Genomic DNA, 16,980 nt, shown 5'->3' with positions numbered 1-16,980 from the left:
AAAAATGAAAGCAGTGCATTTGCATGCACAAAGCGGCAGGCACCGCGCGGTGCCTGCCGCTTCGTACACGCAAAGGCAGGGGGGTACCATAGGTACCCCCCATGTGCACCCCCCAACCCCCCTTCACCCAGGGGGCCCGCTACGGGCCCCCGAGGTGAAGATCCACATGCTTTTCCTCGGCGGAGAATCCGCCGCGGAAAAGCATGTTTGCACAGCCATCCTAATATGTCTGGCGGTGTCTGAGAGACACCGCCACCATATTAGGCCTTTTCCTCCACGGTTGTAAGCCAACCGCGGCGGAAAAGCGGCGGACAGAAACCAGGACCCACCAGCCATCCTAATGTGGCGGTGGGTCTTTGGTGGGTCCGCAGAGGATTTTCCGCATCCTCCGGGCCGGCAGTGGCTTCCGCCGGCCCGGAGGATGCGGAAAATCCTCCATCGTAATGTGCCCCATAATTTGTAAAACAATTAGTCAGCCGGCTGGTTATTTACTGACATTACCATGCTTTGCAGTTTATCGAGTACGTTATTATTGAAGAGCAGATCATTGAAGAACTTCACACTGAGTGTTTCGCCAAAGAGCCAGGTATTTATGGAATACAATTGCTGTTGATGCGCACACACATATTTCGCATTGGTGCGGTTTTATTTTTAAACACCGATTCCATGCATGTAGGTTGTTTGGAATTCATCTAAAGCGGGCACCGGACAGAGTGTACATCATTACGAAATGTGAGTCATGGTTCTAAGTTTTGATATTCTTTTGGGTGAGTTGGTAGTTGGATGCTGTCACAAATCACACCTATTGGTGAAGGTTTTCTTACGAAAACGTTTTTTTCACTCTAAATTATTTGGTATTTGCAGACACCATAATGTAAATCTCAGTACGTGGTCATATTGTTATAATTGACAAAGTACATTGAGAATAGTTTCCTCCTTGTATCCATGGCAGAGATGCGTGCTGTAATTTAAAATAAACTTTGAGCACCAGCTGTGCTCCTTATCATTTTGATTCATCTAGTTTATAATCTATTCATTATCACTCAAAGTTTTAGCTCAGTGCTACAGAAGATCATAAATCATGGATATAATTTAATGACATCGGGGTCATGTCCCACTAACTAAGTACACCTTTGTTTGCCTCAAAATGCTAATCACTCCTCTGCAGCATTAATAAGGGGCTCTGGTTATAAAATGTGACAATAATGTGTGGTCTTGTGAAAATGCGTTTAAAGTGCAGTCGATTATAAAATTACAAGGCAAAACAAAAGGTGATTCAATGCATTTAAAACAGTGATGCTGGCATTGGCTAATAACTTTTTCTAGAATTGCTCACATATTTTCTATATATTGTGTGTCAAAGGATAGAGTAACATGTAACCGTGTTAATACAAACTCTTAATCGAGGGAAGTAACTTAAGGATTAGTTTTACAGGATATCTATAAATAAAGAAATATGTGAGGTACTCAGCATTGTTATTTATCACAAAGTCTTTAATGAAGATCTGTGGTTATATTGATAAGCAGCAACCTACATTATATTATCATACAAAATCTCTATATTGATGTAATTGCTACACTTTCCCAATTGCTTTATTAACATTCTTGCTTTCTCAAATATCTATGAAGATGCACCATTTGGCCGCTCTTTTTTCAAAATTTTCGGGCTACCCTCGCCACAGTGCACCGCACTCATCTCTTACGCCTCACCACTTTCAAATGTCACCAGCCGCCACTGCCCTTGTGAATTCCCATAGAAGCCCAGGTTAACACCAGAACCTGGGCTGTTATGGGAATTCACAAGTACATATTATCAAGGCCATTATCGCCGCTTTAGCGGCAGTTTCCTGCCGATAAAGCGGCGATAATTGTATCGCCTGTGCCTGATAATATGCCCCCTTGTTATTCGTTTTTGATTCTTTCTCAGTAACAGCTGCCTTAAATCATGTCAGACTGGTAAACTCTGCTGTCTGTACTATGGTCTAACAGCCTTTTGTCAATCTATGTCTCGCGCAGGATGGTGCCCGGTGACTGCCTCGCTTCAGACAGATAAATCCCATCCGTACAGATTTTATGCTACCTCCAAGAACATAAACTCAGAATGGATGCCATTAATGCACAGCTAATGATGTGTGGATTTTTCATTAATGCCTGAGAAGGAAACACACTATTGGTAATACTATTACTGTATTACACTCTGTAAACAATCTCTAGCTCACTTGCACAGTAATCCTTTCTGTGGCTGTTCCACTTCAGCTCCTTGAGTGTAATAACAGCACAGGATACTGTTCCTGTAACTGTAAGATGCGTTTCTGTTTTCAAAGAGCGCCGGAGAATGTCTGTGACTTTGCATAGGATGAGACCACAGGCAGAGTCTAGCAGCTTGTCATGAAACATGTCACACGCAAGCTCAATGTTTGATGTAACCTGGATCCTATTATATTACATACTCAGACTCATACACGTGCCTCTTGGGGGTGTTTATTCCATTAACTCTACCTGTCCAGTGCTTCCCGATCCTGTGCCTCACTAGTGGCAACAAATAGATGCATGCTGTGTTTGTTTATGGCCTGAAAATGGCTTACAGCCTATATAAAGTAGTTTGATGAAAACAGGGGCTTCCAAATGCAAGAAATAAAATGCAAACCATGTATCAGGACATAAACAAAAACACCAGGCCTGGTCAGAGACGTTTTAATCGGCAAAGTGGGCTCACCTCTGGCCCAGAGCCTCAGAATGTCATGGGTCGCCTCATACAGCCAGCTCTGTTCTGCAGAGATTCTTGCCTTGATGAATTTGAATTCATTTAAAAAAAACTGTTTTAAATATGATTTTCCATTCATTTATTTTGAATGTAGTTGGTGTGAAAGGCTATTATAGACGTTTTTCAGAGAAATGCTGTGTTTGTTTCATGCAGCATCCATATAAAAAGTTTCTTTTAGATCAAAACAGGACCTCACATATGCGAAATGAGAGTGAGTGCATCACAGAGAATATTTGCTGTAATATTATTGAGCATTATTGATGTCATAACTAGAATTTAACAATTACTTTATTAACCTTGTTGCTTTCTTAAATACATTTAAAAATGCCATTTGCTTGCTCTTTTCTCAAAATGTTCGCGACGGAGAACCCCATCCAAATCCCCTCATGGCTGTTGGGCTCACTCGCTGTGCTCGCTCACCACCGGCCTCTCATCACAAACTTTTATGCTCACCACTTTCAAATGTCACCAGCTGCCACTACTGTTAACAATTGTGGAAATCTTTTTTGTGGTGCATTTATGAGTGATTACACATTTGTAGAAACTTGTGGGGTGCATTACAAAACTCTGGGGGGTCACATACAGTGCCTGATCTGTAAAATAATAAGTGTAGGGGGGCCAAAGTTTTGCTCAGAAAGCAGCAGCTGGTGCTATCGATTGTCACCATCCATTAATCCAACTCATTCACTCTTTGTCGCTGCATCTCACTCTTTCAGGTTCTTTATTTCTCCATTTGTTTTTCTGTCTTTCTTTTCCTCCTTCTTTTCTCTCTTTGAATTTTTTTCCTCTTTAGCCGTGGGTCGAAGTCCGAATTGAAAAAGTGGGTGTCCCCAAAAATAACTGCCAGTGGGCTCTACCTGCAACCGCTGGCTCACATTAAACACTGCTTCTGGCCCTGCTATAAGTTAGCTACACAGAGTGTTTATTATAAATGCCAATGCATAATGCATTATGTGGTTATCCTTGGAATAGTTTCCCGCTTGGCATTATGGTGGCCACCACAGGATATTGTAGGCATTTGTGATATATTGTGGTCATCTTTGACTTCAAGGTGCAGATTTCTGGTCTAATAATGGTTCTTTCTGGAGTATCCTGGACATCCTAGGTATATTGGATGCCGACTTGCCCAAGTTTAATGGCAACTGTGCCTGGCATAGTAGTGACCAGGGCATGTTTCAGGCATTTTCTTGATATATTGTGAGCATTCATGACATTATACTACCATCCTTGCCATGAAGGTCTTCTTTGTAAGATTGTGTCACAAATTGTCATTATGGTGTCACAGCTATTATAAAGGCTCCCCTAGCATGTTCTGAGCATCATTGGTATTATATTGCACATCCTTGGCACAGTGATCTCACTTTATGTGAAGTGATGTTTTTTTTGCATATTGGCAGTCTAGTCAAATGGGGACACCCTTGGCATTTTTATGACATCGAATACTAATAGTCATCTTAACCCTATTAGCGGTGATCCCTATGACTTACCAGTGGCTCTGACATTTTGCTGTCATTTTTGGCATATTGTGAATAATGCTGGTTATCCAGTGAATACTTTGCATTATATGTGTGATAATGAACAGATGTCCTGACACACTCTAGCCATTCTTGGCATAATGGTTACAACGTCAAGCAAATTGGTAGGTACCCATATTTATTTATTTATAAAGTGCACATTCACCTGAAAGTGTTATAATGCTACGGCTACATGCCCCATATCCCGGTTTTCTCCAGCTGTGCCTCTACACCACCATTCCTCACCACATGTTCTAGTACACTGCTGTTCTCCATCCATCCGGGCATATAGTGAGCATCCTGATACCTGCTGGCTACCCCTGGCATACGGAGAGTATCTTATGTGCAATATGTTCCAGTGGTACAGTAGTTCACGAGAATACTTGATGAGAATCATAGGCTGATATTTACGAACCAAACGTGGGTATTTACTGAGAAACGATCTCTGGGATTTGGGGTAGTACATGTTTTAAAAGGCAATGGCAAGCTGAATTGGGGGAGTATGTAACCAAAATGAAAACTTTAATTTGATAGCAAAATCTGTTTATTTTCAGGAAATCGCAAGTTAATGTAGGATACGCGTATTGCTGATTCGATTTCCTTGGGGCCAACGGTCAGTGGCTCATATGGCAATTATATCATGTTCATGTGGGAACATTCTACTATCTATATTAGCAAAGAATTTTATTATATTATCATCGCTACTGCTTTCTGGTACCAGAGCTGTAGACTGATGTCACTGAAGTGATACATGTATCTACAAGCTCGGTAACCTGAGATGTAGCTCTAAGGTGTGAGCCTTTAACGTGTATCTAACTTTAGGTTTAGCTCCTCTGTCTACAGCCTGAGACTGTGATTTGGATAAAAGCTTTCATTTTCCCAACCTGCCCCTTCCATGTAGACTCTCTGTTGTAAAGAATGACTATGCATCTACTTGGTAGGGGCAGTATTGTCAAATGAAAGGAAGTGAAAAAGATGCCATATACAACTTGAAAGATTATACCTAATGTGAGAAGTTGGCCTAGCATATGCCGTCCACTATTCTAGTGGGTACCTTGCACCAATCCAAACGACCCTTATTGATGCTAATTTTAAAGACAACCTATATAGAAAGCTATCCTAGTGGTAGCTGTGGAGAACAGACTTCAGCTAAGTCATGAAGGAATGTAAAGCAGCTTGTTTTACCAGTCTATAATCTCATGAATGAATGATCAAATGAAAGGAGAACCGCACCAGGTATATATATATAAAATATATGTATTTATTCTAAACACATCCCTTTAGTCTCGTTATGAGGCTAGAGGCAAAAGTACATTCAGTAAACTTATTTAGCACACAGTAAATTAGCACAATATATGGTTAGCCTTAGGGGCATACCAAACCAAATACTAAGTAAGTGGTATAAGAACCACAACTGACATATATACAAGGCCTAGAGCCTTTAGAACTGCTGGGGCTACCCGGAACCACCCAAGGTAGTGACACAGGGGACCCACGGGGGACGCGTGCAGTGTTTAAACACAGCCGCGATTCACCATTAACTTTTATAGGGGAATGCCGCGGTTGAAAAATTACAGATTAAGGACACTTAGAAGACGACTTGGAGCAAACCCCTTTAGAACTAGGCAGTTCTAGAGTCAATACCCACGGGAGCACTGGTTGTACTCGAGTTGCCTCACCCAGGGAAGCCGGGTGCATAGGTGTCTTTTGGTGTCGGATTACGTCGTCATTTTCATAGGCGATCTGCTGCAAGGTGCTGCTGGCGACCAAGTCGAAAGTGTCCGGGTGGATCCAAGGGTGGATCGAAGATCTGAAGAATCTGAAAGCAGAGGAGACAGAGTCTGATGTCGGGGGCTTTCAGATGGAGAAGGTGAAGCTTGACTCTTCAGCCACGAGGACCTGGAGGTGTCAACGACAACCAGTAGCTGGATTCGAGCTGTCCCATAAAGGATGTCAAGTGCTACGGTGTCGGTATCCAGATTGGACCCAACAAGCCTTGGCAACAGCAACCCATGCAGAAAGCAAAGCTTGGCTTTGGTACAGACCAGCAAGATCTGATGGACTTTCCCTTTGGAGGGGAGTCAGGGCACATCTGGAGCAACCAGAGAAGCCCAGAAAATAGAAGAGTTACCTTCATGGGGACCCACCAGTCGACGGACCAGGGATCGCAAAGGAGCCTCGAGCAGAAATGCTAGAAGCGGGCCCACTGAACACTCGTGGAGTATAGGCCCACAATCTTCAATGCAGATGATGCTGGGGCTTGGACTACAAGTAGCCCAAAGCACAACTTCAGAAAGGCTTGGGAAATGAATGCACTAGCAAATGTGCATGGTGTCCAGGAGTTCCGGTCCCACGTCTGATGGCACCGGTTCTCAGCTTTGCTTTGATCTCTTGTTGGCCTCTGAGAAGTCTGGAAGTCCATGTTCTGAGCCGCAAATACTTCGGGGTCCGGCGGGAGCCTCGGAAATGCAGACCGGCAAGATGCTTCTTGTTGCCTGCTTGAGCAGGGGAGTCACTCCTTGACTCCAAGGGAGATTCTTCCGTCTTCTAGTCGTGTAGAATGTCGAAGTTTCAGGATATATGTTGCGGAGTTTCATCCAGGTGTAATCTGAAGTCCTAAGGATTGGGTTCCTATACTTATACTAAGTTTAGGCGTTGGACTTACTCAAGGGTCCCACCCATGGGAGGTTACACCCCTTTCCCTTTGTCCAGTTTCACGCCAGAGCAGGGGCTGAGCGCCCCTGCAACTGGTTTGAACTGGGGTATGCACAGGGACACCAAGTGTGCCCCCAGCACTGTCTGAAAATCATTCTATAAATGCACCCACCCAGCCCCAATACACTAAAGCCTGTCTGGGAGGTAGTTACACCTCCCTGTGACTGGAAACCTATTGTCCTGGCTTCCTCTGCTGGAGTTTCATCCAGCAGAAGGAGGTCAGACTCGTGTCTGTGGCTGCAGCATCCATTTTGTTATGCTGGGGCTCTTTTAAACTATTACCGGTCAGGTAAGTGTGTACATGTCTTCTCCCTCTAGAAGGGTGGAATTCTAACCCGCCACCAGAACGGGTAGGGGTGGAGGGTAGGATTCCAAAGTGCTTGACACCAAACACGACATGTTTCCATGCAGCCATTCCACAGTTAGCATTTACCGCGAGGTCATAATGCACTTAAGAGTATATGGTGAGGCTGCATCACAGAACAGCATCAGAGAATAGATTCCGAATGCTGCAGACGGGCTCAGCTCATGCATGGGCACCCTCTCACACAAAACCAAGCACTCTGCCTTCATGATTGATAAGTCCTGCCATAGGAGTGACTTATAGGTTTATGTGTGTCAGTGATATAAGGTAGATATAGGTAACCTATATCTTAGTAAGGGGTGCATGCACCACCTTCCCCAGGCTGCAGTAGCAGACCTGTGGTGCCATTTTGGAAGGCTTTCCAGGGGTGGCATAATACATGCTTCAGCCCCTGGTAGGCCTCTGAGGTACCTATGCCCTTGGTACCTAGGATACCATATACTAGGGACTCCCAAGGGTAACCCAGTAACCAATCTGGAGTGTACCTAAAGTACATGCAATCAATTTAGAGAGGATGCAGCTAGGCTGGGGTCCTGGTTAGCAGGGCCCCAGCCATACTAAAGTCGAAAAGCAGTGAAAAACCAGCAACAAGTAGGGGTAACCATAGTAAGCAGATTTTACTCTCCTACACCTAATACATTTCACTACTTACAAAAGATGTAGGTTTTAAGCTAAATGTTGGGGAAATTGTGCTGAAAAGAGTGCACAATGTTGCCACTATGTTTTCAAGGTTTTCTTGTGGTGCAAGAAACCGATGTGAAAGACCAAGCACACCATGCTAGTATTGGAATACTTTGTGAGTGCCTCTTTGGTACTGTACACAAAATCTAGGGCGTTTCATGTTTTTTATAGAAATGTGGCCATATCGTTTCGAAATATTCTATGGTGGAGAACCCCTCCCATCTACAGGGGAAAGTTGGACTCAATAGTTCCACATTGCATTTCAACACAGCTATTTAGTCTCGCCACTTTTGAAGGTCACCAGCCATATATGACCTTGAGATGCTGTAGAGTATGAGCACAAACACCCAGTGAAAGGACAGCTGAGTGGTGAACAGCTATGTATTGCCATAGTGAACAGCTGTAGTAGCGCATGTGTTGGAACTGGGCCTTACTAGGTAGCACAAGAAGGAGAAGATTACAAGCCTAGATCACAGGCATACTAACGAACACGAAGAGGTAGCCGAATTACCTGCCTTGTATGTTAGTTCCATTGAGTCTTCATGCTGGGCACGAGCATCTTTCACCTCGGATATTCATGCTTTAATTACATGGATATATTTTTGTAATCTGAAAAGTTTCCAACTATCTATTCTGCTGCTGTGGCCGCTGATGTTACGCCATGTATTAACTTGGGCAACACTGAAGTGCCTTCTCATGCCATTTGAATCTTACGGAGCTCATCCTAAGGACGATCAGACTATCTTATTTATGGCTCCTATACGGGCGATGTTTAAACCTGACTATGAATGTACAACATTACCAATACGACAGGTAGTACGGAATAATTTGTAGACCGTGCTAGCTGTAAGCTGAACTTTATCTATGCATTTTGGTCTCAGCGTTTGTGAAAGATGACAAATTCAGGCTTATAAGCAAGCTTCTCATATTATGCACATATTATACTGACAATATCTTAGTGAGAAAGAAGTCTCAAAATACTCGGACAGAGTCCTGAGAGGAAAATTACAGGTCAAGCTTGATCTTTGAAAACCAAGTAATTTTTACATACATTCTATGCATGTTAATTAATATAACTACAAATTCATCATAGTATGACCATGGTTAGATGGCTTTGGCAAATCACAAACAATTCTGTACATTCCAAAGGTCCTTAACACTAATCCATTTTTTAAGGTAAGAGAAATCTTCCACTTGTTTCTTCAGCGATTGCATTCCGGAGATGTTCAATCTAATATGAAACATTTATTAAACAATAGCCCAGAGAATCATGTTCTTTTGCATGCTTACATCTGAACTTCCAGTGGAAATCTTTCATAATTATACTTTAGGTACATGATGGAAAGCTTAATTAAGAATATATTCTTTCTATTCTCTATTACTATAATCTATTGATGTCATTGCCATGTTGAGTGAAAACTGTTAACAGAGAAGACTTGCAGCTGGCCGCTGATTAGGATTGGGAATGAGCAGGAACAAGACGAACAGAACTCCAGAAACTGGATCCAACTCAATCAAACTGTGTCTCACAATGAAAATATGACACAACTGTACTGCATAATCATCTTGTTTCACATGTACTATTAAAATTGCTAATTTGCATGAATAGTTTGTCACTCAAAATTTGCACATCTGAATAATCTTTAACAGCCCCCTCTCTGATTATATTTTTATGATCTCTAAAGACCACATAAAATAACTTTATTAATCAGCCATTAGTTTATTAATTCGTCGAAACCTTCATCTTCTTGGGCAATTGTACATTTTCCTCCAGTTGTTTTAATGGTCGATACACTTGGTCCTTTAATCATTTAGTTCCAAATCCATCTACCTTTTCCTCAATGTATTTTAGCTTTCAATTCCACTATTATATTTATTAATCATGCATCCTAACAATTTTAGTAGAAGCGATAGAGTAATTCCACAAATCATCACATTAATATTAGGTGTTAGAGTTCACTAATATTACCTAACCACTCTCCTACTTTACTATAGCTATTCCCTAATTCTCTTACCCAGGATCCTTCACTTTCCTATAAACCTGGTTCTGCCAAAGTCTTAATTTTATGAGTCAAATTAGTTATGTTAGTAATAAAAGTCTCAATTGTTCCACTATTATCATGTTTATAGGTTCAACACCTTCCTGCCTTAAATACTTTACAAACTCTTCCTTCTTTCGCCAAGATAATATCCAAGACAAGATGGTTCTGCATAATCATTGCTCTAGTAGCTACCCGTTCCATATTTCCGATTTTAAAAGACCCAGCTGTATCAATAGCAAGCCTATCTACTATTGTAGACAATCGTCTAATTTTCTCATTAATCATGGCCACACACATTGAAGGAATCATTGCTCCTAAAATATCTAAAACCACTTACCCAAAACTCTGTCTTATTCTTTTCATCAAAACACACAAGGTGATGGACGGAATGTTGCACATTGGCAAAATGTTCACCCTCAGTCACAGATCTGGGTTTAATCCATCGTTATTTTGCTCACCACGCCACCCCAGTTCAGACATGACCATATGCAAATCAGTCTTGACCCTGTGCCTCATTGGAACAGTCCAGACCGAACTGCCAAGCCATGTCTTCCCTGGACCGGAATCAAGCATCCTAGGACCGGTTTCTGGCTATCAGTCGTCTTCAGCCAGGATAGCTTGACTCCAGTGGCGCAGAGCGCATGGGACCCACGTCTGGGCATACCCTTCCCACATAGGGTGAACAGCAAAACACACAAGGTGATGGACGGAATGTTGCACATTGGCAAAACATTCACCCCCAGTCAAAGATCTGGGTTTAATCCATTGTTGTTTTGCTCACCACACCACCCCAGTTCAGACATGGCCATATACAAATCAGTCTTGAACCTGTGCCTCATGGGAACAGTCTACACCGAACTGCCAAGCCATGTCTTCCCTGGACCGGAATCAAGCATCCTAGGACCGGTTTCTGGCTATCAGCCGTCTTCAGCTAGGATAGCTTGACTCCAGTGGTGCAGTGAGCACGGGACCCACGTCTGGGCATACCCTTCCCACATAGGGTGAACAGTAAAACACACAAGGTGATTGACGGAATGTTGCACATTGGCAAAAAATTCACCCCCCCAGTCACAGATCTGGGTTTAATCCATTGTTATTTTGCTCACCACGCCGCCCCAGTTCAGACATGGCTATATGCAAATCAGTCTTGACCCTGTGCCTCATGGGAACAGTCCAGACCGAACTGCCAAGCCATGTCTTCCCTGGACAGGAATCAAGCATCCTAGGACCGGTTTCTGGCTATCAGCCGTCTTCAGCCAGGATAACTTGACTCCAGTGGCGCAGTGAGCACAGGACCCACGTCTGGGCATACCCTTCCCACATAGGTTGAACAGCAAAACACACAAGGTGATGGACGGAATGTTGCACATTGGCAAAACATTCTTTTCATGTCATGTTCTTCATTTATTTCATCTATATGATACATTTTAGGAAAAACTAAAGCCAGATAACATGAGCCAATGCAATTTCTTGGTAGGGTAAACTAAGCAGTATTTCCACAAACATAATAAATTCTCCTCATAATAGGTTCTCCTCCAGACAACAGACGGCCACTTACTTCATAAGATTTGCCACATACACTCTTTCCTACAACTTCTTCTTTACCCTTTTCTCTAGGAGTTCACCTTACCATACATATCTCAACTTTTTATTTCCTGTACTACTTTCAACCAAGGATGCAAACCAGGGAGCCTAAATTCTTCTTTCTCTTTAATTTCTTCCAAAGCAATCTTTTGCTCCTCTAAAGTTTTCACTACTTTCACTCCTCTTTCATTGTATTTCCCAATAAAATCATGCTTCTCGTTACTCAATAAACATAAATAATCTTTATTCAAGTTACTGTTATACAAAATCAAAAACACAAAGCAGTAGACCAAGGTTCAGCACATCAACTTATATTGTTTCTCAAGTTAGTCCGGTGCAACCACTCTCATCATCCACTGCCAGGGATGTCCGTCATAAACAAGGGTTTTATAAGAAATTTAAGAGGTGCACTCTATGAAGTCCGAAATACCAAAAAATTCAAAGATTTTCAAAAATCCTCTGTTTTTTCTTAAATAGATGCTTTATTTTCTCTTTTGAGATATGCAGGCACAGCCAACGCGTTTCGTTCCCTATTATTGCCTTGGGAACTCATCAGGGCATCCAAATCTGATGGTCCAGAGTATAGTTGCACCTTCAATATCAGTGCTCGAGAGGTATTTTTGTAAATACTATTGGACCTCTTTTTCCGTTGTTTGACGGTCCCTCGAGCACTGATATTGAAGGTGCAACTATACTCTGGACCATCAGATTTGGATGTTCAGTTTCAATGCCCTGATGAGTTTCCAAGGCAATAATAGGGAACGAAACGCGTTGGCTGTGCCTGCATATCTCAAAAGAGAAAATAAAGCATCTATTTAAGAAAAAACAGAGGATTTTTGAAAATCTTTGCATTTTTGGGTATTTCGGACTTCATAGAGTGCACTTCTTAAATTTCTTATAAAACTCAAGTTACTGTTATGTCTGTTTTGAGTAATCACCCTCAAATACTCACCAGATTTAATTCTTTTAACATTCTCATAAATAAACAAATTCTCTAAAAACACATTCAAATTACTCCGGTAAGGAGAAAGGCACTCCTTATGATTTAAAATAGCCACAAACATTGTACAGGACAGTGCGTATGACATTGCTACATATGTTTATCCTACCCCATCTGAAGCAGGAAGATAAGTGCACGCATAGCATCTGTTGATTTTCATAATAACTGTGAAAAAATGGGGTTATGTTGCAGTACCCCTCTCCCCCGACTTTTTGCTTGTCTTTTGATGCAACTTTGACTGTAGACTACTGGGTCCATGCTATCCAGGTTCCCTGTACCAGTATTCTTTCCCTAAAAACATGTCCACAATTGCCACTTCTGCTCCCTTATAAGTCCCTGGAAAGTGGTACCCTAGGTACCTAGGACCTGGAGGCTGAAGACGGTCCCCTGGAACCCCCTCACTAGTACCATGCCACTACCTGTGCAGCTGGCATGCCCCTGTGAGGTGAATAAATGAATAATTAACATGGCACACTGCCTGTGTGCCATGCCAGCTAGCACTGCCTAAGATGTAGGCAAGTCATCCCTCTAGCAGGCCTTATTAGCCCCAAGGCAAGGTGCACTACATCCCAGGTGTGGGCATACCTGCATGGGTAGATATCCCCCCTCAGTATTTGGGTATATTTCCTAATATTGTAAGTGCCAGGGAAGCTATGCCTAGTAAATTGGCTGGGAACTTCACAACTCAAATTCCACAGCCCCATGATGGCTTCACTGAACCCAGGCATGTTTGGTACGAAACACCTTCTTGCAATACATCTACACTGATGCCAGTCTATAACATGTCCTCAGAGGGCACCTCAGAGGTGTCCCTTGAAGACCTACTGCCCCTAGAGTGGGCACTGACTGGCTTTCGGCAGCCTGAAACACACAGACATGTTTCTGGACTCATGGGTGAGTAGCCTCTGCTCTCTGGGAGCAGAAACAATGCATATCCTGGTCAGAGGTGTCAAACCTCCTCCCCCAGCGTGCACCAGTGCTCGAAGGGGAAGCTTCCAAGGCCTGCAACCTTTGTAATGTGACCCCCCAGCGTCTGCTGCTAGCAGCAGATGGCAGCTCCCGGGTTACACACGCCACTTTGGGTGGGAAAGCCGTCTGGAAAACGTAGAAATGCTAGGATGTGTTCCTACCTTTGCCAACTCTACCCCTCTTGTGGAGGAGGCAAAGTTAAGCACACTATTCAGTCCCCTCCTTCTTGAAGATGAGGGGGCCCCTCCAATCAGGGCTAGGTCTATGTCCCCTCCCACATGAGAGTGGCACAATGGTGAGTGTAGTCACCCCCAGGAAGGTGCTCATTGGCCCTACCGGCTACTCTCCTAAAATGCCTCCTAAATTTAGTATTTAGGCGACTCTATGAGACCTAGAAACTAGATCTGCGATGACCTATGAAGAAAGAAGGCGACCCTGAAGAGAAGAATGAAGACAACAAATGTCTCCCACTTCGACGAACCTGCAACCTGTCTTGCAACCAGCAACCTCTGTAACCTCAGGGAGGACTACTGCCTTCAACAAAGACTCCAAACTCTCTTGGACAATGAACCTGTGCAGAAAAAAAGCAACAATAAAGACTCCGGATTCAGGCGAATCCCTGACTTGTGCCCACTCTGCACTCGATGTCCGCGGCCCAAGCCTGAGTGGCCCAACTGCTCAGCGACGTCTTCCCACTGACCAGGACTTTCAATGAAGCATTGGTTGACCTCTCCTGACCCCTACAATGGTTTCTGCAAAGTGAATCTGAAAGTTCACCCCCACAACGACTTGCATTCACAGCCGGCACGGTTTAACAGTCGCCGCCCCCCCGCCTTTGGTAAGCTTGACAAGTGGTGCCTCTGTGACCCCGAACACCTCAATTTACATTGGCTGTCACTGGTGTTCTGTCTGGACCTTCTGATTTGACGCCTGCAGCCTGTTTCCGAAAAGAAGCAACTCCATAGGATTGCTTTGGGAGCCTGACGCTGTGTTTGCACACTGCACCCGGCCGCCACTGTGACGCTAGTGGTGTATGTTTGGTGTCACCTTGTGTACCCCTGTGCTGGTCCTAACACCCAAAGCTTGGCTCCTGCACCTGTTCCACTTACCAGCAAATAGCATTGCTCCAAGGACCCCCAGTCTACATCGAAATGCATTTGGCCGAACTCCGAGTTTGACCTCTGCACCCAGCTGCCCCTGTGGCACTAGTGGTGCAGTGTTGGCACTTATCTGCTCCATGCCCACTGCTGACCTTTGGTCCCGAAGACTGGAACTGTAAGTTGTGTACATACCTGATTAACCCCAAAACTGTTTTCCCCATAGGATATCATTGAATTGTTCTGAAAATATTTTCACTTAGCTGTTGTCTTAGATCGTGTAGTAAATTGCCTCATCTCTTTCACACTTCATTGATTACAAACAAAGACAGATACACACATAAAGTCTGGATTCAATCAGGTGATACTGTCATCAATAAAGGTACATGAGGATTATTACAAACTTTAACAATCAGTTTGGCTTATATTGGGCTAGATAAGGAGAACTAAAGGAAAATTCTGGGAGATTACATTATTTCACCGGTGAATCAAGTGTAAGCAGCAAACCGAGAGGCATCAGACTGAGGGGCATATTAACAAGGGCATTGCATCACCGGAGCTACACTTTTTACTACGCTTCAATTGCACAATGCCCTGCTCCATATTTACAATGAAGCGCTATGCCACTGTGAATGGCTCACCGCCACATTGTAAATATCATACCCTTTTATTCAGGTTTCTGTGTCTAAGTGGGGCGCAATGGGTGTTGCTGTGGACATTCCTCTGCAACACCCATTGCTTTCAGATGCTGCCCCAGATTTACAAGGATCTGTAAATCTGAGGCTTCACCAAAAAATAACACCATTATAAAGTATGTGTTAGAGTGGCACAACGAGGAGAAATACTTTTATTTCTCCTTGTTTTTTATCTTTCTATGTGTGATGCATACTGCAGCACACATAGAAGATGCCACTATTCAGAGTCACAGCCCCTGCTTCAAAATGCTGACTTAAGTACACACAAGTCTCAGCTTCCGAAGATCTCCCACTTCTCTCTACAAATCAGTTCTTGCAAAAGCCAAAAGCCACATGCACATCCCATCACTGAGAGAATTTGCGGCCTCTTCACTGATTAGGGGATGGCCTACTTAGCTGCTTCAGATGACGTTTGATTAACCTACTCACTCCTATTAATCATCCCTCACAGCTTATCCACAGAAACTATAGACATTGAAAGCAACGTGTCAATGGCACACAAAAACAAAATGTAGTTCCGAGGGTGAAAACATAAACAGCAAAAATGTGTTTTGTTTAAATATAGACCCCAAAATATTAACTAGCAAAATCTCTGCCTTGTTTAACAATCAACCCACAAAAACGTAACGTTGACTTATTCAATTTCAAAATCCAGTCACATTCACTTCCCATATATTTTAGAAGTAGGTTAATTTACTGTTCTCTCGTCAGATGTAGCAAATTTGATAATGGGATGAGACACAAGTTTTTTTTTTAGCTTTGTAGGGCGATATGTAAGGTCACGATGTCATTGGGTACAAAAACATTTTTCAAAATGTATGTTTACACATGCTGCTATCTCTCATTGAAATTGTGATGTGATAGTGCCCTAACATCAGTCGAAGCTCTCTGGTAGACATGGAGAGGTCAGTTCTCCTCTTGTGGCAGCTGTTAATACTACTGCTAACTACTACTGTTACGGCGACTACTGCCATCACTACTTTTCCCAGAGCTCCTTCTGACCGCCTTTGGAAAAAAAGTCTCTTCTATTCATTGTCAATGCTGCTGAGAAATCACAAACAGGCGTCTTTCATACAGTGCCAAGAAGGTAGCATGTACTGTGTGAAAGACTCTGCTTAACTCCTTAAATAATATATATCATTGAGTTCAGTTTTTCCACAATAATTGGACATTAACGGTTACCGTTTGCGTTACTTGGTGATCTGTTTACAATGATATACTGCTTTCCTCTCCTTTTCTTAGGTGATTGTGGTCGCCCCAAAGAAATGCCATTTGCAGAATTGAGCAGGAAGCATGTTGGCACAGTTACCTTTCCTGTCGGCTCATCTGTCACCTATCACTGCCACCCTGGTTATGTTAAAATCCCTGGAAAATCAGCCAGTCTACAATGCCTTCCAGATTCAAAGTGGTCAGAAACTGAGGAGCTCTGTCGGCGTAAGTGTCGCCTTGTCAGTTGCCTTTTCATGTAGAGTATGGGGCTGAAGCAAAAGCATGTTGCAGTTATGAGTATCCAATCTGTCAGAGTGTTGATCTTGGATGATCCGCAAGATAGAGG

At 43.1% G+C, this 16,980-nt stretch overlaps 1 protein-coding gene across 2 annotated transcripts in view; it reads left to right on the top strand.

Annotated features, from left to right (window-relative positions):
• Nucleotides 1-16,980, top strand: part of LOC144753676 (membrane cofactor protein-like) — a 419,797-nt gene that overhangs the window by 83,846 nt on the left and 318,971 nt on the right. For both annotated transcript variants that reach the window (XM_078641280.1, XM_078641279.1), the window contains exon 3: nt 16,668-16,859. In XM_078641280.1, coding sequence (XP_078497406.1) covers nt 16,668-16,859 — 192 coding nt within the window. The remainder of the gene's footprint in view (nt 1-16,667; nt 16,860-16,980) is intronic.

Source organism: Lissotriton helveticus, chromosome 5_1, assembly GCF_964261635.1.
Source record: "Lissotriton helveticus chromosome 5_1, aLisHel1.1, whole genome shotgun sequence".
In the NCBI taxonomy this organism is placed as follows: domain Eukaryota; kingdom Metazoa; phylum Chordata; class Amphibia; order Caudata; family Salamandridae; genus Lissotriton; species Lissotriton helveticus.
Note: the sequence above shows the minus strand (reverse complement) of the source record. Positions and strands in the feature narration are given on the sequence as shown.